Source organism: Macaca mulatta, chromosome 16, assembly GCF_049350105.2.
Source record: "Macaca mulatta isolate MMU2019108-1 chromosome 16, T2T-MMU8v2.0, whole genome shotgun sequence".
In the NCBI taxonomy this organism is placed as follows: Eukaryota; Metazoa; Chordata; class Mammalia; order Primates; family Cercopithecidae; genus Macaca; species Macaca mulatta.
The window spans coordinates 11,533,284-11,556,496 of NC_133421.1; the positions used below are offsets into that span (position 1 = coordinate 11,533,284).

A 23,213-nucleotide genomic window follows, 5' to 3' on the forward strand; every position below is an offset into this window, starting at 1 on the left:
GGGTGCTTACCCAAATAACCTGGGAGGAAATGGGAAGGATCAAACACTGACAGGGCCAGAAAAGGGGTGCAGAGACGGGAACCCATAGGCACAGTGAAAACAGCCCTGAGGCTCAAACAGCCTTCAGTGCCAATCCTGCCTGGACCACTTGACAGCCATGTGACCACAGGCTACTGACTCACCAGGCTATTCTCGAATCTGTGAAACGAAGGGTGATAATATGAGCCCAGTTGCGGAAGACACTGGAGAGGGTAACAATAAACAACCCGGCACCTAGGCATCCTGAGGGATGCGCAATGAATGGGGGTTTCCGCTGGAAGGGCTTCACACAGTCTCTGTCTACGGCGATACCGACCTCCACCCTCGCCTCACCATCCCTCTGTCTGAAATGTCACCATCAACAGTCACTTCTCTGAGGTTTCTGTTTCCAATACTACCCTCCTTGGAAGGCAAACACCTGCTGGGGAGGTTAACAGCTTGAGAACTAGCCAGTGCGTTCTGGTGAGACGGCTGGGCAGTAAGGAGACCACTCCTTACAGGGGCTGGAAAGCCAGTGGACCCAGCCCGTGACCCTCAGTGTCCCACCCATGAAAGAGCAATAATGATGCCGTCCCTTCTCCGCAAGTCACTGATGACCAAGGAGGTCTCCTCCATTCTGTAAATTCAGGACCTTACAGAGGGTGGGAGGCACCCTGATACTGAGCCATGAAGGGCCATGAGATGCTGAAAGAAGGGAGGAGGAGGGGACTGGGGCCACCAGGCCCATCTCCTAACGTGGCTGATGTGGCGAAGGTGGTCTCCACATCTCCCTCCTGCAGGGCCACACTCTGCCTCCATCTCCCGAGGCAGCCACAGTCCCATCACCTTTCTCTTCTCTTAGAAAGAAGTTCCTCCTGATGGCTGACTTTTAAAAAGTCACGAGTCAAAAGACAGGGAGACAACCAGGTACAGACCCAAAAACCTAGAAACAAGCAGTCAAACAAAAACTGGTCCATGGATGCTCATAGCAATGTCATTCATAATGGCCAAAAAGTGGAAAAAACTCAAATCTCCATCCATAGATGGATAGTGTAGTATAGACATACAAAAGAGTATTATTCAGAAATTTTAAAAAATGGAGCCGTGATACATGCTACAACACGGATAAACCTTGAACACATCATGCTAAGTGGAAGAAGCCAGACACAAAAGACCACGTCTTCTTTGATTTCATTCATATGAAATGCCCAGAATGGGCAGAGCCATAGGGACAGAAACAGATTCGTCCTTTCCAGGGGCCTGGGGAGCGGAGGATGGGTACAGGTTTTCCCTTTGGGGTAATGACAATGTTCCGGAACTGGATCGTGGGAAAGGTTGCACAATATCATGAATGCATAACTATCACTGATGATAAATATTTTGTCATGTGTACTGTACCACAATTAAACAAAAATTTTTTTTTGGCTGGGCACAGTGGCTCACGCCTGTAATCCCAACACTTTGGGAGGCCAAGGCAGGTGGATCACCTGAGGTCAGGAGTTCAAGACCAGCCTGGCCAACCTGGTGAAACCCTGTCTCTACTAAAAATACAAAAATTAGTTGGGCGTGGTGGCGGGTGCCTATAATCCCAGCTACTCGGGAGGCTGAGGCAGGAAAATCACTTGAACCCATGAAGCGGAGGTTGCTGTGAGCCGAGATCGTGCCACTGCACTCCAGCCTGGGTGACAGAGTGAGACTGTTTCAAAAATAAAGAAAAAATAAAGAAAAAATAAAAAAATAAAAAAATTTTTACAAGTGTGTTGAAGGCAGAAGTTAGACCTCCCTACCTTCAAGTCCTCACTTAAGGTCCAGTGGCACCAGCATTATCTCACCCTTCACGGCCACGGAGGGGCAGAAGCAGCCGGCCCCCAGGCATCCAGAGGATACAGTGTGCGTAACCACCCAATAATTAAGGTCTCTCTCAATCTTATTCTTCTAATTAGTTTCCTTCCAAGTTAAATCCTTCCCTTCTCTTCCTTAGTCCTGTGGCTTTTTCCCTTCAATTCTGTCAGCGCTTTCCCGTGGGAACTGAACTAGAAGCAGAGGTGACATGGGCCCAGGGGGTTGGGGACAGACCCCACCTGGAAGGAACAAGATCGGAGGTAGCAGGAGTGGGGGTGGGGGAAATGAAGGAAGTTTTCTCTAACTCAGAAATTCTTTACCCAATACACAGGGTGTCTTTGTGGGAATGATAAAACGCGGCCTCTTCCTCGAGAAGGGACCGTCCCTCGGCCAGAGTGCAAGGCCAGGCTCCAGTCCTTCTCCATCCACCCTCACCTGGGCCTCCCTGTTCAGTAGGCAACCTGTTCAATGATATATATGGAAAGCACATCCTCTAAGAATCTGAGGAAGGCTATGGATCTTCTGTCCCCTAAAATGGGTGCGCACACACACATACACACGCTATTTTATAGGTAACATCAGGAGGTTTCTAGACTACTTCAGAACCCCACTGTAGAAAGTACTCGAGAAATATCTGAGCTCAGATCCATTTGTATCCATCAATAATGGCTTTTTACCAGTCACCAAGTATCTATAATGCATGCCAGACTGGACCGGGTGCTTTAGACAATCAGCTACTCGTCACAACAAGCCTGCCATAGATGGCATTTATCCCTGCTTTAAAACAATGCATCTGAGATGCAGAGGGTTTAATAACTTGCCCAGCGTGGCACAGTTAGTTAAATGGTAAAAGCAAACTGCTTAAAAATATCAGCTGGTCAGATGCACCGACTCATGCCTGTAATCCCAGCGTTTTGGGAGGCTGAGGCAGGAGGATTGCTTGAGGCCAGGAATTCAAGGGCAGCCTGGGCAATGTAGCAAGACTCCATCTCTATACAAAATTAATTAATACAAATAATAGCTTTGTTCTAGAGACTTCTATCCAGTTACCTTAAAGGTGGGCCACATCTCTCCCCAGCTATACCTACTCAGCTCTATTTCCCCACCGAGACCACCCGACACCCCAGCTCCTTCCCAAAGAGGATGACAACTCAAGCCTGATCCTCCTGCTTGTCTCCCAGTCCCCAAGTGAGCATATGATGTGCAAAAATATCACCGCCCGCGTCCAGGCCGTCACGTTCCCTAGCTGCAGGCTGACTTCCTTGTCTCTGTATTTAAAAAAACAACGCAACCCCCAACATTTTCCCCTTAATGGTGGCTACTGATTCCCCCTTTAAAAAAAAAAAAAAGCAGGCAAGCAAAGTCACCCAGAGATTACAGAGCTCAAAAACAAATCCCCCTACAGCAGTGTTTCTCAAAGTATGGTCACCGCAGGGCACCCCAGCAGTCACCTGGGATGTGAGTTCAAATGCACACTCTCAGGCCTGACTCAATCTCCAAAGCGGCCTGGGAGGCTGCATTTGTAACAATGATCCTGGGTTAGTCCTGGGCTCTGAAGCCACTCCGTTGCAGCGCTAGAGGCAGCGACTGAGAAAAACATCACTTCTGAAATGAAACCTGAGATCATAGAATTTGTACAAGCATGATTTGTAAAAAGACAGTGTTGGGCTGCACAGTGACTTATTAAAGAAAAAGATTCTGTCCCATTGCCCCAAACCCTTCCAATAAACTATTTAACAGACAGTGGAGGTTGTCTCTGCAGCCTCCAGGCGGTGCAGACCCCGCTACTCCGCTCCCACCATGCTTCAAGCTCAAGTTCAACCTGGGTGCCACCTCCACCTCCGGGACTCTCTCCCCCTCCGGAGGCTTCTGAGAACACCTGACTCTTACCTTCTCCTAAAGCTGCGAGCAAACGCTACTTGCTGGCGTTAATGGGTGGTCGTCAGACACTCGCTTCAGCAGCCGGATCAGACGGTTTTAAGGTCTCCCGCTCTGCGTCCTCTCACACCCCAAACCCAGAAGCAATAGGAGCTCTAAAGAAAAGCATATCCACAGGGCCCCACACCCCCACTCCCCCCACACCCAGATCTATATATAACAGCTCTGAAGTTGTCAGCCTAACGAGCCACTTTCTGGCAGACCCGTTGCTATGGCAATGCTTGCTAATGAGCCCAGTGCCGTGATTGGCACTGCTTGAAGGCTCCTCCACAAAGGACTCTCCAGTAAGTTCTCTCTTCCCCGACCACAGAGGCAGCCGGACACCCAGAAGCAGCCAGGGCATGGCTGGGCACGCCTGGGAGGGTTGAGTCCCGGAGTCGTCCTGGACTCAGTAGCCAGGAGTGGCCCCACTGCCAGCTCTGCACTCCTCAGGGAGTCAACCAATTACTAATGGGGCTGCCAGGGCCCACCAGGACGATCAAGACCCAGCAGGGCTGGAGACTGCCAGTTCACTCCCACGTCACGCCTTCCTGGTGGACACCTGTTTAGGGTAGGCGGACTCCTACACAGAGCTGGGAACAGCTACCCAAGAACGACAATCTCCTCCGACTCTGGGTTAAGACACAAATCAAGCAACAGTGACATCACCAGCCCCAGAGTCTGTGTCTCTAAGAATACTGGGCGCATTTCCTGTCTCATGGGTGAAAGCATTGCGCTCCCCAACTCCAGCAACCTTTCTGGCCATACTCAGAAATTTCAGAAACGAGTAGGGGACCCCTGGCACTGTCACTGAGGACTGCAGTCTTTGCCAGTAGTTATACAGGAGACAGGCTGGACCCTGACAGGGTCTTCGTTTTCTTTTAAAGGTCAGAGATTCAGCGACTTGGCCTGGAAGGAGGAGGTTGAAGGAGCTGCCATATCAACAAAGAAATAAACTATAAGATTCGGGAACACAGGGCCATGTCCCTATCTCTTTTTTCATAGCTTTAATCTCAGCACAGTGCCCAGAACAATGAATGAATGAATGAATGAATGAATGAGAGAGAAAGAAAGAAAGGAAGAAAGAGAAAGACAGAAAGAAAGAGAGAGAGAGAGAGAAAGAAAAAAAGAAAGAAAGAAAAAGAAAGAAAGAAAGAAAGAAAGAAAGAAAGAAAGAAAGAAAGAAAGAAAGAAAGAAAGAAAAAGGAAGGAAGGAAGGAAGGAAAGAAAGAGAGAAAGAGAGAAAGAGAGAAAGAGAGAAAGAGAGAAAGAGAGAAAGAGAGAAAGAGAGAAAGAAAGAAAGAAAGAAAGAAAGAAAGAAAGAAAGAAAGAAAGAAAGAAAGAAAAAAAAAGGAAGGAAGGAAGGAAGCTATGATTGTGTCACTGCACTCCAGCCAACAGAGTCAGACACTGTCTCAAATAAACAAATACATTCCTGTTCCTTATACACTATCTGGTCTCAGGTATTTTGTTAAAGCTGCACAAATGGGGAGGGGGGAGACAAGATAATATGTATCGTTTCTTTTATTGCAGAAAATAGATTGAGGAAGAACATCCAGAAGCCTCAAGAGAAACACAAACTTTTCATCATGATCTCATATAATATCTACAAGAAACATCTCAGAAAAGTATCCAGCAACTTCAACAAAGGGCAAGAAGATATAATAACATCTATGATATAAGAGCAAAAACTCGTAAGAGAACAAAACAAGGCAAGTTGGTTTGAAAAAAAAGAAAAGCCAAAATGATATAAAAAAGGAACAGGAAATGATAAAAATTATAGGGAAGTTTGAAAGGTTGTAACAGAAGGAAAATGCACATTGGTTGCAATAAAACATAGAATTAGTACTGCAAAACAAAGTGAATTGGTTATGTACAAAACAAACAAGAATTGTTTTTTCCCCAGAATGCAAAGGAAATGGGAAAAATGCAAATGTGAGGACAGAACAGCAAACCAAGATATGGATACTGGGTTGTTCCTGAAGAGGAGACCAGCAGAAAAGCTCTAACAGAAAAGAAAGAATAAATAAAGGTTGATGGAGAGGAAAGTTCCCGAGCTGGGCTGCACGGGAGGTCCTACGCTGTTCAAGGCAAAGTGGATTTCAAAAGACCAACAAGCAGACATATCCTAACAACGTATTTACACAGCAAAGATAAGGCTAAAAGTCCTGTAATCATTTACGTGGGAAGACCAGTGCAAGAATAAAAAGAAGGCTGGTCTCAAACTTCTCTATAGCCACATCTCGAAAGATGCCTCCGGTGCATGATAAGAAAAATACGAAGACCTTTATTGGTAGCCGAGCTGTCTTTCACGAGGGAAAGCAACAGAAACACATTCTTCTAGAGACAAGGACTCATGTCCTCCTTAGTAAACGTACGTAAGGGATGTGCTCCAACTGCCTGAAAGAACAAGACAAACAGAGGTGAAGAATGAAGAAATCACGGCACAAAAGGATCCAGGCTGTACGCTGAAAGCAGCTTACAGAAACGCATACGTAATTATGAATCTAGTTATACAATCATGTATACATGTTGCTATTCTCGATATATACTGTAAAAAAATGAAATTATAACCTGAGTCTCAAATACAGACACTACTAGAAAAGGGCTGGGTGCGGTGGCTCATGCCTATAATCCTAACATTTTGGGAGTCCAAGGTAGAGGAGTTCACGACCAACCTGCGCAACGCAGCAACTCCATCGCCACAAAAAACTTAAAAATTAGCCAGACGTGGTGGTGCACACCTTTTGTCCCAGCTACTAGGGAAGCTGAGGCAAGAGGATTACTTGAACCCAGGAGTTCGAGGTCACAGTGAGCCACATTTGTACCCTGTTCTCCAGCCTGAGCAGCAGAGACCCTGTCTCAAAAAACAAAACAAAACCCTCCACTTAAAAAAATATGCTAGGCCAGGTGCGGTGGCTTACGCATGTAATCCCAGCACTTTGGGAGGTCAAGGCGGATGGATTGCTTGAGGTCCGGAGTTTGAGACCAGCCTGGCCAACATGGTGAAACCCCATCTCTACTAAAATATAAAAATTAGCTGGGCGTGGTGGCGTGTGCCTGTAATCCCAGCTACCAGGGAGGCTGGGACAGGAGAATTGCTTGAACCCAGGAGGTGGAGACTGCAGTGCGCTGAGATCATGCCACTGTACTCCAGCTCGGGTGACAGGGCGAGACTCCATCTCAAAATAATAATAATAATAATAATAATATATACTAGAAGAGATCAAGAGGCAGGAGGAACACTGAGATCATGAGAACACCGAGGGAGATGGAAAGAAAACGCTGCCCTTCCTCCCATCCCCATAATGAAGCATCCGTATCCTACTGCCCCTGCTGCCAAATATCAGGTATGAGGTACCTGACCTGCCCGGTTGGCATCCATCCTCTGTCCTTGTTTCTCAAGTCCACTCTTGTCTCTTCCTAGAAACTGACAGGTTCTCAACCAGACGGAACACAACAGAGGGAAGGGGCCTTGGAGACCCAAGCCCCGGTGCTGTGTCTTTCGAGTCTCACGTCTACCAGGTTGTATTGGCCCCGAGGGCAGTCAGCTTCCGTGGGGAATCCTGATTCCTGGAATCTATTCAGGTACATATGTTGGGACCAAAGCACTTTGTGGATTGAAGGAAAAATCAGTAGGAACCCTGGGCTTGCCAAAGACCTCATTTGAAACACCAGTTTGGCTTTGTAAGCCCTCAAAGGGTTCCCAAGGCCAAAACACAGAGAAGAGCATGTGGCTATTTTGGGGCCTGGGCCTGAGCATGACCGTGTCCTGTGGCACTGTGGTTGGACCCATGTGAAAAGGGGGTCAGGTGCATGAGGCACACCTGCAGTTCTTACTAGCAAGAAGCCAAAGAGCCAGGAGGGTCGCCTTCCTTTCTTCCAGTTTTCTACGTGCAAAATTTGTCAGAGGCTTTACCAGAGTCCTCTGTGTGTTGCCTCAAATCCTTCTTATTAGAAATCACCGGCCGGGCGCGGTGGCTCAAGCCTGTAATCCCAGCACTTTGGGAGGCCGAGGCGGGCAGATCACAAGGTCAGGAGATCGAGACCACAGTGAAACCCCGTCTCTACTAAAAATACAAAAAATTAGCCGGGCACGGTGGCGGGCGCCTGTAGTCCTAGCTACTCAGGAGGCTGAGGCAGGAGAATGGCGTGAACCCAGGAGGCGGAGCTTGCAGTGAGCCGAGATCGCGCCACTGCACTCCAGCCTGGGCAACAGCGTGAGACTCCGTCTCAAAAAAAAAAAAAAAAAAAAAAAAAGAAATCACCGGGTGAGCAGGGCTACCCCCTTGAATTCATAAAAGCAATTTCTCAAATGAGGCTTTAGTCATTTAGATGCAAATGTCCTCAGGCCTCTTCCAAACCTGGCACTGTCCAGGTGTCCTCGGGCCTCACTACTTGGGGTAGATCAATGAATGGGGTGACAATGGATGTGGCGGCAATCATCTGTATCTCGCTGGCTTGAATCCCCCACTTGCTCACATCAGACGCCCACCCCCACCAGCCTCCTTGGACGAATCCAAAAGTGACTTGCTTGGGCTCCCCAACCAGGTTGCAACTCCAGTCCCCATGGAGTGTCCGGCATACTCTTCTTCATCTGCATTAGCTACTTCCCCCCCACCAACATCATCACTATCCTCTGTCTACGAAGTGGCAAGAAGAAGCCTCACACTGTGGTTGTCACTGGCACCCACCCTAAGAGGTGGACATCAGGGCCGTGGGAGTTTTCTCCCAGCCGTGCCCAGCCGTGGGTCTGAAGGCTGAACCACTTGGGACGCTCCAGACCTATCCAGCTCCTGGTAGGTCTGGCAAGAGTCGCAGCCATCCTGCAAGCCCCCAGCACATCCCTGAGGGCCAGTCAGTTTATGGGGTATGCTTGTCAAGACTGAGCGGAGAGAGGACACGGAACAATAGACTCTGTATTTTCTGAGCCTATAAAGAAATGGAGTGATCTGGTTAACCAAGAATTTTGATGAACATAATTACAATGCAGTCCATGCAGCAAGGATACAGGAAGTCAACCCTTCAACCCGCACAGGGAAACTTGCCAGGCTGGAAATATGGAGTCTCTGGGGGACAAGGATTGATGAAAAGATTTGCAAATGATCCTGCAAACCGCAAGGATGAGTTGGATGGCCCCTCCTGGGTCAGAAGCCATGTCACAGCCTTGAAACACCCGAGACTCAAGCGGTCAGCAGAGGGTAGAAAAGAAACGCCTTCTATGTGGGCCTTGCAGAACCCCTGTTCCTGCATGACCCTTCCTCCTCTGACTCTGGAGAATGAGATTTTTATGGTGGTTGCACCTGCTATCCCAGTGTAAGACAGAAGGGCCAGTTAACAGGGTTCCAGAGGAGACAATGCAAGAAATGAGGAAAACTCGGAATGTGAGCATGTTTCTTGCATCTGAGATGGCTAGTCCTTTTCGTTGGTGGCATCTCCCCAGCGGCACCATACGGCATGATGGGGATCTGAGAGACGCCCACTCTGCAGCATGGTTTGGAAGAATCTCAGCATTAATGAACCAGCGTGACTGTGCCACCAAATATCAGAGTCACTCTTCTGGCCTCTGATAGAGGGGTTTGGAGCAGGTACCTAAAGGCCTTGTGACCGTGTTTTAGAACCACAGGATCTGGGGTGGAGGACCTGGGGCGTCGTCCCACAAGCACTCCTGAAATAGAGAGAACAGCTCCAGAAACAGTAAGGGAAGCAGTAACTGCTTCCCCACCTTGAAGCCTGGAGGGGTTGGGGAACCCCAGGAAAAAAAAAAAAACCTGCATTTTGTTCCATTTCAAGGTCTCTGTGGTCCCGATGTTTCAGTACAATTAAAAATGTAATTATTAAATGGCAAGGTAGTCTCCTCCCAGTAGCCGGTTCCAGCTTCCGGCTTCCAAGCCAGAAAACCTGAATGACGGTGCTCACCGGCTTTTGATTCACAGAGACATTTTACTCAAACTCTCCATTTCCTGATAAACTGTTGAGGAATGTTGCTTCTTTCCCCTCCCCCTTCCCGAGCAGAATAAAAATAGTGTGGGCCATTCTGATATCCTACCCCTAACTCAGGATGACAAAAGCATTAGGAGACAGCACACAGGCCTAGGCACACAAAGGTGCTGTGTTCCCAGACAGCGAGATGTGAGTGTGCAATTATCTCAGCCTCTCCAGGCTCCTGTTTCCTCGTCTGTAAAATAGGGGGATTGCCAGTCGCGAACACTGTGGTCCTATAACCCATGCATGGGATGGTTTTCGTAACACAGCCTAAAACCACAAGGGAAATCTCAAGGCAGTTAAATGTCCAGCTCAGCTTCCAAGAACAGCAGTCACATAAACAAAAGAGATGACAGAGGCCTGACAAGACACAAATCTTCATGAAATATTGCTTTGCTTGCTGCAAGCTTCCCTCCAAACACTTCTGGGCTCTGAAGAGAAAGAGGTCTCCAGCTCTTTTGGTCTAGATACCCTTTTATTTACTCAACCAAATCTGACTTAGAATCAGTGGGAAAGAAACGCTTGTCTGAGACACCAACAAAGCGAAGCGATGTAACAAAATTGGAAATGAAATGCATGCCCAAACCAGGGTATGCGGCAGTGCGCATTACCTCAGGTCTGTACAGGGAGGCTGAACAGTTGGGATTCTCTTCCCCTTTGACACAGGTCACTGTTACGGCCAGTGAATGTTGAAAAGTCCCTATTTGTCAAAGGAAGGAGTTGGGATAGACTTCAGTACTTCTCTCTTCGTCCCAAAGATTAACGATCTTGAAATACACCCTAGGTGTTCTATGCTTGTTGATATTTATAATGATATCACTTGTCCTGACCTAGAAAACGCTTTTGAAGGATATTCTGTGGATTAACTCCCTAACACACTCCTTAGGGAGTTCCTGGTACGGTGAGGGTCCCTCTACAGGACCGCTGGTCCACTTCCCTTTGCAGCGGAAAAAGCCTGGGAATAAGAGAGTTTTGCCAAACTTGGTAGGGACCCGAGACAGAGAGAGAGAGAAAGGAATACTACGTAATATCCTCCCTAGCCTTCCTTTAGTATTAAGTTGCAAAGCCCCAAAATGCCTTACATGTCATTGTTTTGGGCACTTTCTAAAGTTGTTAAGACTTCTGAGGAAAACCCCAAAACCAAATTCACCAAGCATCCTATCGCATTCAACATGGATCTAAGTTCAGAAGCAAGGGAGGGAGTCCAAAGCCGCAGCTCGATCAGTAACAGATTCTGTATCTCACGGAAAGCAGCCTGCTCACCAGAAAGAAACTTCAAACACAAGTGACACAGCTGCTGCCCGCAGATGCACCGGGGGCAAAAGCGGGCTTCCTCAGGGAATTAGTGCTGTTGTAAAGGAAGGCGGACTGGAGCTCATTATGATATAAGGGTAGGTGCTTCTGATGGCCTGCCCGCACCTGCGATCCAGCTGGCCGGGCTTTGTGGCCGCTAGTTGCTGGCTGGAGTGGCCCGTGAGCACTAAAAGAAAATGGAAGCAGTTCATTTCCCCACCACGGAGACTCATTCCATGGACTGCAGTGCCTATGTCCTGTGCTCCAAGTGATTCTAATCAAAGACTTCTAACTCCGAGAGATGGTTCCTGATGAGGTCTGAACCCTGAGCACTGGAGGAAATGAAGTCTAACAAGGGCTGGAACTGTTTCCAAGTCTCAGTAAGGGGTGCAATTCTCACCAACCTGATTGGACGAACATTTCCGGAGCTGCTGCCGCTGGCGCATATAAAGCAGGCAAACGGTGACAGCCAACGGCCTTGCTGTGGAGGTGTGAGACCTACCACTGCTCTGTGCCACCGTGCGAGGAACACAGGATGGGAATCGGGGCTGGAGTACCAGCCCCAAAGCTGCAGCAGTCTTGCTGGAAGATCTTGAGCAACCTCTTTCATCTCTGCTGGGAGGCCTCAATTTCTTCATCTTAAAACACGGAAGTTGGACCAGATGGTCTCCAAGGGCTTTCATATATATATAGTTAATAATTCTTTTCTTTTTTTTGGAGACAGAGTCTCGCTCTGTCACCCAGGCTGGAATGCAGTGATGTGATCTCAGCTCACTGCAACCTAAGCCTCCCCAGGTTCAAGCGATTCTCCTCTCTCAGCCCCTCAAGTAGCTGGGATTATAGGCGCCCATCACCACGCCCGGCTAATTTTTGTGTTTTTAGTAGAGACGGGGTTTCACCATGTTGACCAGGCTGGTCTCAAACTCCTGACCTCAGGCGATCCGCCCGCCTTGGCCTCCCAAAGTGCTGGGATTACAGGCATGAGCCACCGCGCCTGGTCCAATAATTTAAATGTCAGCACTAGTATATATATTTTAAGGACATGCCATTTTAATAGGAGAAAAAAAGTCACATTCAAGTGTAGACATGGGCATCATGTCTAGGAGGCATCTGACTGTTCCTGAAACGTGGGCTGTGCCCCAAACACCGAGGATCCCACCTTACCACACCCCGGATTCTGTGCTCCCACCTCTCACCACACTGAGTTCTGTCCTGATGCGTCCACCTCTTCCCTGTCACTCCCCCGAGCCACGTGAGTGGTCTCAGCTCTATTTGCCTAGCAACTGGAATCCTGGGCTTCTGTCTCTGCATCACCCCGGATGCACCAAAGGCAGGTTCCAGTGGAATTTTTCTGGGCCTGTTAGCAGTTAGCACTTCTGGCTGGCTGCTCACATTACACCCCAAACACACAGTCTACTTCAGCTTGGGGGGCAGCCCACCGACAGCCTCTGCACCCCACATGCCCTTTTCCCAAGAGCTTGACTTCGGCTCTTCCCAGCTCCTTGCAAGCCCTTCAGTGTTCTCTGCTAATCCCTCCATCCCCATGAAGCACCCAGCCACAATCCACAAACAGGCCTGCCAAAACTCTCAGTGCTCTACCATCAGACCCAAGGCAGCCACACCTTGGTCAGAACTTGAGTGACTGGTCTGGGTTCCTCACAGGAGCAAATCTCCAAGTGTGGTCCCTGCACCAACAGCATGAAGTCCTCTGGGATCTATTAATGCAGAGCCCCAGGCCCTAACCCAGCACCGGATCTTACATTGTAAAGATCCCCAGGTGGTTTAGATGCATGGTAACCTTTGAGAAGCGCTGCTGCGGACTGTCCTAGGTCAACTAACCCGTTAGAGGACGCTCCTGGATAACAAGCACCATCTCCCTTCCCCGGCACTGTAGGAACAGGAAGCCATGCCAGGATCAGGGATGCTGACTGGCCCAGGGAGGTGGGAGAGCGCATCCTGGAGGGAGACCACGTGCCGACACAGGCTAGCCTTTCCATGCAAACTGGACTTCTCACAGCTGTACAGAGCCTTAGGAGAGTGATCACCACTCTCTTGGAGGTCCTGCTTTGCAAAGAAAGAAGATGGATGCGTAACTTGTGGGGGTGGAAAGACTTGTGAAACAAGGCTGTTGGACCGCTAAGTATTGGAAGAGTTTCCATCATCACTGTTGCAGCCTCCACCACCAAACTGGAAAGATGTTTCAGCCAAGCCTGGAAGCACAGTGCATTACTGGGCAGGTACTTCTGCTAGGGAGCCATGACCGCAGGAGCTCCCCCTTCCCTTCATAAAGCTTTATAGTCCTCCAATGGCTTTTGCCTTGTAGTGTCCCAGCTAGAACTGGGCCATGGGGTAAAAGCCAGATAGGTGGGCAGAAGCCAAGTTTCTTACTTGGAAAAAGTTACATGAAGGAAGCAAGGTTTGGGCTCCACTAAAATCACGTCACCACTCTGCTTCTCCATCCCACAGCTCCAACTACAAAACTGCTCCCCAGGTAACCAGGGGAGCCAAGGCTCCCTTTCTCTCCAAGACATCCTTCATAAATCTTTCTCCTCCTTCCATCCGCTTTTCCTGATTTCTCACACAATGACCCATGTCTTTTTTTTTTTTTTCTCCCTGCTCATTCCTTGGATCTGTGAAAGGTGCAACCTAGCACACCGGGTCCCCAGACCACCACAGCTCAGCAGTGAGACCCCACATCTCAGTTTTCAGAGCTGCCTCTTTACCATGGTGAAGTCATTTTAGGAACATGCAGAGAAAAGCAAACTGGAGCATACATCTGCAGGCAAGAAAAATCAATTCTTACCATCAGAGAACAGCTAGTCTTCTCTGGGGGCTGCTATCTCAGAGGAGAGTCTTGGGTTCAGGCTGAAGCCCTCAGACTCAAGAGCCAAGACTCTGCCGGCTTCCTCTCCATGGAGCCTCTGCGGGAAATGAAGCTGAGGCAAGTCGCTAGCCCAGGGCCAGTGCTCTGGGCACCCCAGAGGAGGTTCCTGTGGCTTTGCTCATTGCTGTTCTTTCACAAAGAACCCACTACATTGCACAGTTCCTTCCAAATCCGCTCCAGTGCTTGCTGGGAAATCAACAACTCGTTCTGGACTTTCCAGATGCAACATTTCTGGAGACCTTCTTTTTTTTTTCTTCACTCCCCCTCTTTTTCCCCTTTCTCAGCTAAAAAACGTTGGCTAAGGTCACAACAAACAATGGCCAAGCTTGTGTCACTGACCAGATGCCTCCCACCCCCAGGCCTGTGGACAAGGGTAGCTTTGTTCACTGTGTTTTAGGCGGGACTTCCTGGGCCTGCCCAAGCCCTGCTGGGGAATGTTTTGGCCAACTTCTTCCCAACCCTAAGTCACGGCTCTGGCCCTGGCCCCGGCCCCAGCTGTGTGAACCCAAGGCCAGATAAAAGCCAACATAAAAAGAACGGAGAATGTTCCTCCAAAGAACCACTGTGTGGAAAGCCGGTGCTTCCAGAGGGGCGAGATGAACGTCTCTTGCCTTCAACTCTGCTCTCGCTACCACCAAACCTGGACAGATAACGAACAAAGACAGGGTCATGCGGTGTCTCCACCGAAACGGGCCCGAGGATCACAAAGTCATTACTTACAAGTAGCGAAAGGATTGGACTCCAAGAGCAATACTGCAGCCACCAACTAAATGAGCGTGGGCAGGGGCTTGGATCCTTGGTGAATATATCGTTATCGTATCATTCCGTTTAGAAAGATTTCTGGAGCAGCTGACGATTTAGCACTCAAACTGCCGCATATTTCTGTGTTTGCTTTCAGACGCAAACCTTTGGGGTTTTAGGAAATGATTCTTTATATAGAACTAAATACGGTTTTCTAGAGAAACCAAGATCCTGAGGACTGAGGGTTCCCTATTAAGCAAATGGATAAACTTATGTATGAAGAGGTTTCAATACCAGCTCCTTGGGTGGGGGGAAGAAAATAAGTACTATCGTCTAAGGATGGAGTCAGACCAGAGCTAAGCTGTTGTTTTATTGCTTACTAGCTGCAAGACCCTGGGCAATGGCTCTGGCTTCAATTTCTCCAAGTGCAAAATGCAGATGATCACAGTATCTTTCTCAAAAGACTGTGTAAGAGATTAAAGGGGGTGGGGTGGGGCATCCATGGAAACATGTTACCTAGTGGATGATGTAAATGCTCAATGAAAGCTAGGATTTTTGCTGTTACTACCACCAGTAGCTGAAAGGGTAGGCACTGCAGTTACCCTGGGTCCAAAAAAAAAAGTCTAGACCGGACAATAAAAAGCAAACAGCTCAATTTAGAAAATAAGCAAAAGACATTCCTCCAAAGAATATATCAAAATGACCAATAAGCACATGAAAAGACGCTCAACACCACTAATCATCAGGGAAATGCAAATCAAAACTACATTGAGATATCAGCTCACACCCATTAGGACGGCTTCTTCAAAAAACCAGACAAGACCGGGCACAATGGCTCATGCCTGCAATCCCAACACTGCGGGAGGCCAAGGCGGGTGGATCACTTGAGGTCAGGAGTTCGAGACCAACCCGGCCAACATGGTGAAACCCTGTCTCTACTAAAAATACAAAACTTAGCCAGGCGTGGTGGTGCATGCCTGTAGTCCCAGCTACTAGGGAGACTGAGGCAGGAGAATCCCAGGAGGCAGAGGTTGCAGTGAGCTGAGATCACGCCACTGCACTCCAGCCTGGGCAACAGAGCAAGGCTCTGTCTCAAAACAAACAAATAAACAAACATCAACAAAACAGAAAAGAATAAGTACTAGTAAGGATTGAGGACTGTTGGAACCCTTGTGCCCTGCTGGTGGGAATGTAAAATGGTACAGCCTGTATGGAAAATAGTGTGTTAATTCCTCAAAAAATTAATACAGAATTGCCATATGGTCCAGCAATTTCATTAATAGGTATATACCAAAAAGAACTGAAAGCAGGGTACTGAAGGGAGGGTCATGCTGCCTGTTCATGGCAACATTATTCACAAGAGCCAGAAGGTAGAAACAAACCAAGTCGTGGTAAAATAAACACAATGGAATATTATTCAGCCTTAAGAACGGCAGTTTTTTTGTTTTTGTTTTTCTTTTTTTTTTTTTTTTGAGACAGTCTCACTCTGTCAAGCTGGAGTGCAGTGGCGCGATCTCGGCTCACTGCAACCTCCGCCTCCTGGGTTCAAGCGATTCTCTTGCCTCAGCCTCCCAAGTAGCTGGGACTACAGGTGTGCACCACCATGCCCGGCTAATTGGAAGGAAATTTTGACACATGCAACCATGTGGATGAACCTTGAGGACATTATGCTCAGCGCAACAGCTAGACACAAAGGGACAAATACTATTTGCTTCCACCTCTATGAGGCACCTAGAAAGTCAAATAGATAGTGACAGGTTGCAGAATGGAGGTGACCAGGTGTTGTGGGCAGGGCACGTTGGGAATTACTGTTTAATGGGTCCAGAGTGTCAGTGGTACAAGATGGAAGCGTTCTGGAGATTAATGGTGGTGATGATGGCTGCACGACCATGTGTGTATACTCAAAGTCACTGAACTATACATTTAAAAATGATGGAGATGGTGGATTTCATGTCATATGTATTTTGCCATGATTTAAAAAAAAACAAAAAAAACAAAAAAACCTGAGACCCACAGAGATAGTTTAGCTCAAAAGACCCTGTGAACCATAAGCCACATCATGAGATATACCACCTCAGGCTCTCCACGTACACCCAGAAGAAAGCCACCCCAGCTTCTTGGCAACAATGAACAGAAAGCCCAACTAGAAGACAAGGCTGGGGCCCGGCGAGGTGGCTCATGCCTGTAATCCCAATACTTTGGGAGGCCGAGGTAGGCGGATCATTTGAGGTCAGGAGTTTGAGACCAGCCTGGCCAACATGGCGAAAACTCATCTCTACTAAAGATGCAAAAAATTAGCTGGGTGTGGTGGCACGCACCTGTAAATCTCAGCTACTCAGGAGGCTGAGGCAGGAGAATCACTTGAACCCGGGAGGCAGAGGTTGTAGTGGGCTGAGATCGTGCCACTGCACTCCTACCTGGACGACAGAGTGAGACCCTGTCTCCAAAAAAAAAAAAAAAAAAAAAAAAAAAACCATGAGGCTGGCCACCTATAGCAGGACTCACTCACCATGGTTCATCTTGTGTTCGATCTTGGGGAGACCGAGGGAACACAGCCAGCATTCTAATGTCAATTGAGGGCTTTTCCATTTAGGGGCGTGGCACACTTGGGCTCCTGGAGGGGGTAACAAGGTGCCTCTCCCTTGGATATATCAATTCGTTTCTGCGTCTGCATCCCACCTTCCTGGTCCTTTCTCTTCTACTCCTGACAGCAGGGTTCATCTCTTCCTTCTCAAAGTTATCAGTGTGGCTGCTTGAGGGACTCTCCCTCCCTAATTGCTGGGTTTCAATCTGCTGCAGGAGCGACTGTGAGAATCTTGTACTGAGCACTCACTCTGGACCAGGCGCTGTTCTACGCTTCACATGTTTCCTATCACTTAATCCTTCTAACAAACCAAAAAGGAAAATTCTATGATCGTCCTCATTTAACAGAGGAAAACGGAGGCTCCTGCGAGAGACAGGGCAGGATGGGTCAGAAGAACAACCCACAGGGGCAATATTCGAGGCCATGGGGCCAGCCTGAGCCAAGGTCAGAGAGAAACCGTGTGGGTAGAGGCTGTGGGGGAAAAGCAGGTGGATCCATTCATTAGAGTTTAAGAGGCATGGGAGGTGAGAAAAAACAGTAGCGAAGGATGGCGTCAGATCACGGGAGGCTATGAGGACATCAAGAACTAAGAAATTTCGATTCTAGAAAGGAGAAGAAACCACCAGTGGATTCTGAGCCAGGGAGAAGTCACAATCAGGGCTGTGGTTTGTAGAAATCCTCATGATACCAGGGTGTAAGTAGGTCAAATGTGAGGGAGAAACTAGAGGGAGGAAACTGGCTACAGAATCCCCCCCTCCACCTTCTTTCTCTCTTCCACCTCTCACCCATCATAAAAACAAGAGAAAGGCAATGCTCAAGCCTACACTTGCAAAATGATCCCCAACCAGCCATGAAAAGGAGGCGAGAGCATCACAACCAGCGGTGGGGAGTCTCCCACCGGAAGCTGAGTTATTTGCATCTTCTCTCTGCAATGTGGGAGGAGAGGCCAGGTGATGAATCCACACACTTGTTTTTGAGGTCAGGCATGCTACAGAAATAGACAGGACCGAGGTACTTTTCTGTTCTTGGAGATGGGCCCTCACCCATTAGAAGGTAAAAGCAGGCCAGGCACAGTGGCTCACAACACTTCGGGAGGCCGAGGCAGGTGGATGACCTGAGGTCAGGAGTTTGAGACCAGCATGGCCAACATGGTGAAACCCCATCTCTACTAAAAATACAAAAATTAGCCAGGCGTGGTGGTGCACGCCTGTAATCCGAGCTACTAGGGAGGCTGAGACAGAAGAATGAACTCGGGAGGCGGAGGTTGCAGTGAGCCGAGATCGTGCCGTTGCACCCCAGCCTCAGTAACAGAGAAAGACACTGTCTCAAAAAAAAAAAAAAAAAAAACAAAACAAAAAACTTCATTTGAACCTAGATGGCCAAGACCTTCACCTTCAGTCCTTTCAGGTTTGCAGAATTAAAATGGCCATGAAAGCTTTCATAGCCTGTGACTCCCCAGTTTTGTAATAGCAAAGAGGGGACAGTTTTGAGGCTGTTAAACATTAACAGCTGTCCCCGACACCACTTTGACATTGCATCACCCAGATGAACAGATACAATCACAGGCAACAATGCATCACTCCAGGAAACACACAGAAATCACTGTCATTGCAAATCCCAGTAGGGCCCCCAGCCAAGGGCAAGGGACCTTTCCGGGCCATTACAAACCAGGAGGCTGATCTGCTGTGACCTGACCTCAGCAGAACACACTAGTCCTGCAGACATTTAATTCTTTAGGATTCCCCAAAGGTAATCTCTCAGAGTATGTAAGACTCACGAATACATTCTAAGGGTTTATGGCTTGGGTCCATCCTAGCATCTCAATCCAAAAGTCACTTTGGTTTTCCTTTATTAACCACCCTTAGTGATTAGCGTTGGCTGTGAAAACCACGCTACTGTTGTCTCCTTCTGGCCTCTGCAAACAGATAGCTTGCTACCTAAGGAGCCACATGTACAAACGGCAGACAGCAGAGAATCCGTGATCCCCAAGCAAAAAGACGGACGATCACGTCCACCAAGCTGAGTTTTCCTGAGTTCAACGGCATCAGATGAAACCAACCCTCTTATTATTTTGTGTTTCAGTCAAGTTGAAAATTGTCAACCAAAATAGGCCTTATTTGCTGTAGGCCCTTGTCCTCCATTGGATGAATTGGGTTGTCTTTAAAATGATAATTAATAGGCTGGGCGCGGTGGTGGCTCATGCCTGTAATCCCAGCACGTTGGGAGGCCAAGGCGGGCGGCTCATGAGGTCAGGAGTTCAAAACCAGCTTGGCCAATATTGTGAAATCCTGTCTCTACTAAAAATACGAAAATTACCTGGGCATGGTGGCATGCACCTGTAGTCCCAGCTACTTGGGAAGCTGAGGCAGTAGAATTTCTTGAACCCGGGAGGCAGAGGTTGCAATGAGCTGAGATTGTGCTACTGCACTCCAGCCTGGGTGACAGAGTGAGACTCCGTCAGAAAAAAAAGATAATTAATAAGAAAGCACATCTGGGTAGGGTGATGACTCACTTTTTGTAAAGGCTTCACAGTCATGAACAGAAAAATTATTCATCAGCCTAAGCAGTCTCCAGGGTCAAGGGTCTCAGGGACGCCCCCGTCTTCCATACGTGGCCCCCTGTCTGCATGATCAATCAACTAACAGTTACTAACTACCCTTTCCCGAATCCTGTGTGGGATGCAGGCAGATATTGTATGTAGGACCTGACTCCTAAAATTCGGAAGCTAAGTCACAAACATGGGCAAAAAAAAGGACTAGGTAACAAAGGAGTCTGCAATAGTGCCAAATGCTATATGATAAGCTGGCAGACAATAAGAGCTTTCAGAATCCAGGGGAGGGCGAGGTCACTTTTGGCGGGGATGGTCCAGGGAGGCTTCCCAAAAGATAAAGAACTTGCCTCACAGCAGGGATAAAAAACAAGGGCTTGACGGGAGCCCAAGGAACATGATGTACGAAGCAGAATAAGGTTTGATAAAGGATGAGACATAGGGAAATGAGAGACAGTAAAGTTGATTCAGAAGGAAATGACAGAAGTTTGAACCAGTAACCTGAAGAGATGTGGCTATGGTGAGAGCCAGTTTGGGGGTATGCAGTAGAGTCTATTGGCCATAGATCCAAGTTCAAAGTGTTCGGTGGGGAGTAGGGGTGAGTATGGCCCTGGGCACGTGGAGTTGGAGGCAGGGCATGCAGTACAGTCTGCTGGCCATAGATCCAAGTTCGAAGTGTTCGGTGGGGAGTAGGGGTGAGTATGGCCCTGGGCACGTGGAGTTGGAGGCAGGGCATGCAGTACAGTCTGCTGGCCATAGATCCAAGTTCGAAGTGTTCGGTGGGGAGTAGGGGTGAGTATGGCCCTGGGCACGTGGAGTTGGAGGCACATGCTCAGAGATGGTGGTGAGATCCTACAGGCTGCCTAGGAGTTCACAGAGAAAGAAAGGACCTTGCACTGAACCTTGGGGCCTGCTCTTGCCTAAGCAGTGGGAGAAGAAATTCTTCTCCAGCATGCCTCAGGCCCAATCCCTCCCTCTCCTGTGCCTTTCATTAGCGCACGCAACAGCCCCAGGGCCCCTCTCCAAGACTCTCAAAGGCAAGAACCAGGTCTTCATCTTTTTTGCCTCTAACCAGGCTAGTGCCCAACACTCGGGGACTACATGGGAAATAAACCATGTGAGTTCTGAGAATCAGGCACAGAAACCAAATGAGGAGGGGGGATACAAGAAGAACTAAGTACAGCTGACCCTTGAACAACACAGGGCTTTAGAGGTGCTAACCCCGACCTCCCCATGCAGTTGAAAATCTGTACATAACTTTTGACTCCCCCAAAAGTTAACTACTAACAGCCTACTGTTGACTGGAAGCCTCAGTGATAACTCAAACAGTTGATTAACATATATTCTGCATGTTATCCATATTACAGACTTTATTCCTAAAGTAAGCTAGAGAAAAAAACAACATTAAGAAAATCATAAGGGGCCGGGCACAGTAGCTCACGCCTGTAATCCCAACACCTTGGGAGGCTGAGGTGGGAGGATCACTTGAGCCCAGGAGTTCGAGACCAGCCTGGGCAGTCTGGTGAGTGAGACCCCATCTCTACAAAAATAAATACAAATTAAAGAATAAAAATAAATTAACCTGGCACGGTGCACGCCTGTAGACCCAGCTACTAGGCAGGCTGAGGCAAGAGTATCCTTGACCCCTGGAAGTTGAGGCTGCAGTGAGCCAAGATTACTCCACTGCACTCCAGCCTGGGCAACAGAGTGAGACTGTCTCTAAATCAATAAATAATAAATAAAACCATAAGAAAAGGGAAAATACACCTATAGTACTGTACCGTATTTACTGATCCCGTAAGTTTACATCATCTGTTTACAAGATGAATCCTTTGAAATGGTGGCAACCGCAGCTGCAGACCTCAATCGACGGTACCTGACAAGCAACTGAACTTTTTCTTGTAATGTCAGGACTTTTCTCTGCTTCTGGGGAACGTTTCCAGCATCACTAGTGGCATACTCTATAGGTCCCATGGTGTTATTCGAGGCTTACGGCATTGCACTAACAGTGATGAAAAATACATAGAACAGTGAGGGCTCACATTTTACTGCGATACCCAATTTACTGGAGTGATGAACTGTTCATCCAGGGCTTATCAGCATCACATGACGTTTCAAGCCGATACTCTCAGCACCTGAGCTCACTGCAATAACAACTAGGAGTGGCCACAAAATTACTACAGTATACACTATGGCTAGTTTTATGCAGTTATGATTAATACTACATCTTTGCCTTTGTTTACATTTCGCTTAAATGTGAATGGTGCCATATACAGTCTGAATGTTTGTGTAGGTAAAATTTTTAAAAATTTTAACTTTCTATAGATTTGTATGTATTTTATGGTAGTAAATGATAAACTACTATCGAATATATTTTAGGCATTCACGGCATGTCTAACATTTTCTTAATTTTTTTGATATTTCTAGACTAGGTAGTCTGTCTTCAATTTTTTTCAGATGGTCACAAATCTCCAAAAATGTTTTCCAATATAATAATTGGAAAGAATCCATGTATAAGTAGATCTGTGCAGTTCAAATCCATTGTCTGAGGGTCAGCTGTAGTTAAGAGTGTCCGGCCAGGCGCGGTGGCTCACGCCTGTAATCCCAGCACTTTGGGAGGTCGAGGTGGGTGGATCACGAGGTCAGGAGATCAAGACCAGTCTGGCTAACACGGTGAAACCCCGTCTCTACTAAAAATACAAAAAATTAGCCGGGTGTGGTGGTGGGCACCTGTAATCCTAGCTACTTGGGAGGCTGAGACAGGAGAATCACTTGAACCTGGGAGGTTGCAGGGAGCCAAGATCGTGCCACTGCACTCCAGCCTGGGCAACAGAGTGAGACTCTGTCTCAAAAAAAAAAAAGTGTCCAAGTGAGATGCCAAAGAAAATGCTCACTGAATACACAGGGTGTGTCTCATTTATCTTGGAAAGAAAAATATGGAAGAGTGATGGGTGTAGACTTGGATCACAGGCACACAAGGAGCTATAAGCATAGGACGCAAAGGGAAGCAAGATCTTTAGGTAAGAGGCCATTAAAGAAGAGAACAAGAAAGAGGACAGGCCACAGACCATGGCTGGCTCCAGACCAAGGGCTGTGCTGGGCAGAGGGCTCCCGTGAGGTGACTGCAGCCAGTTTCTTGTATACATCATGGTAGATGTAGACATCATGGTAGATGGTAGAGCCTTAGGACCCTTATAAAATTTCTATGGGTCCCACCCCATAAAAGATTCCTAGTATCAGCCGGGCGCAGTAGCTCACGCCTGTAATCCCAGCATTTTGGGAGGCCAAGGCAGGTGGATCGCCTGAAGTCAGGCGTTCAAGGCCAGCCTGGCCAATATGGTGAAACCCCGTCTCTACTAAAAATATAAAAATTAGCCGGGTGTGGTGGCATGCACCTGCAA

The 23,213-nt window shown here is 47.9% G+C and overlaps 1 protein-coding gene and 1 long non-coding RNA gene across 11 annotated transcripts in view; one reads left to right on the top strand and one right to left on the bottom strand.

Annotated features, from left to right (window-relative positions):
* GAS7 (growth arrest specific 7) overlaps window positions 1-23,213 on the bottom strand; it is a 289,491-nt gene that overhangs the window by 110,598 nt on the left and 155,680 nt on the right. Inside the window, exon 1 of one of the 10 annotated variants that reach the window (XM_028836014.2) lies at window positions 13,859-14,082. The exons of 6 other annotated variants lie outside the window; for them this stretch is intronic. In XM_028836014.2, coding sequence (XP_028691847.1) covers window positions 13,859-13,861 — 3 coding nt within the window. In that variant the 5' untranslated portion in view covers window positions 13,862-14,082. Of the gene's footprint in view, window positions 1-3,750; window positions 3,887-11,459; window positions 11,810-13,858; window positions 14,083-23,213 lie in introns of those variants that run through there. 3 more of the 10 variants (XM_028836015.2, XM_077970360.1, XM_077970362.1) reach the window with 3 other exon arrangements.
* LOC144335329 (uncharacterized) lies at window positions 13,651-17,046 on the top strand. The gene is made up of 2 exons (XR_013406104.1): window positions 13,651-16,179; window positions 16,540-17,046. It is a non-coding gene; the product is annotated as an uncharacterized LOC144335329 (long non-coding RNA).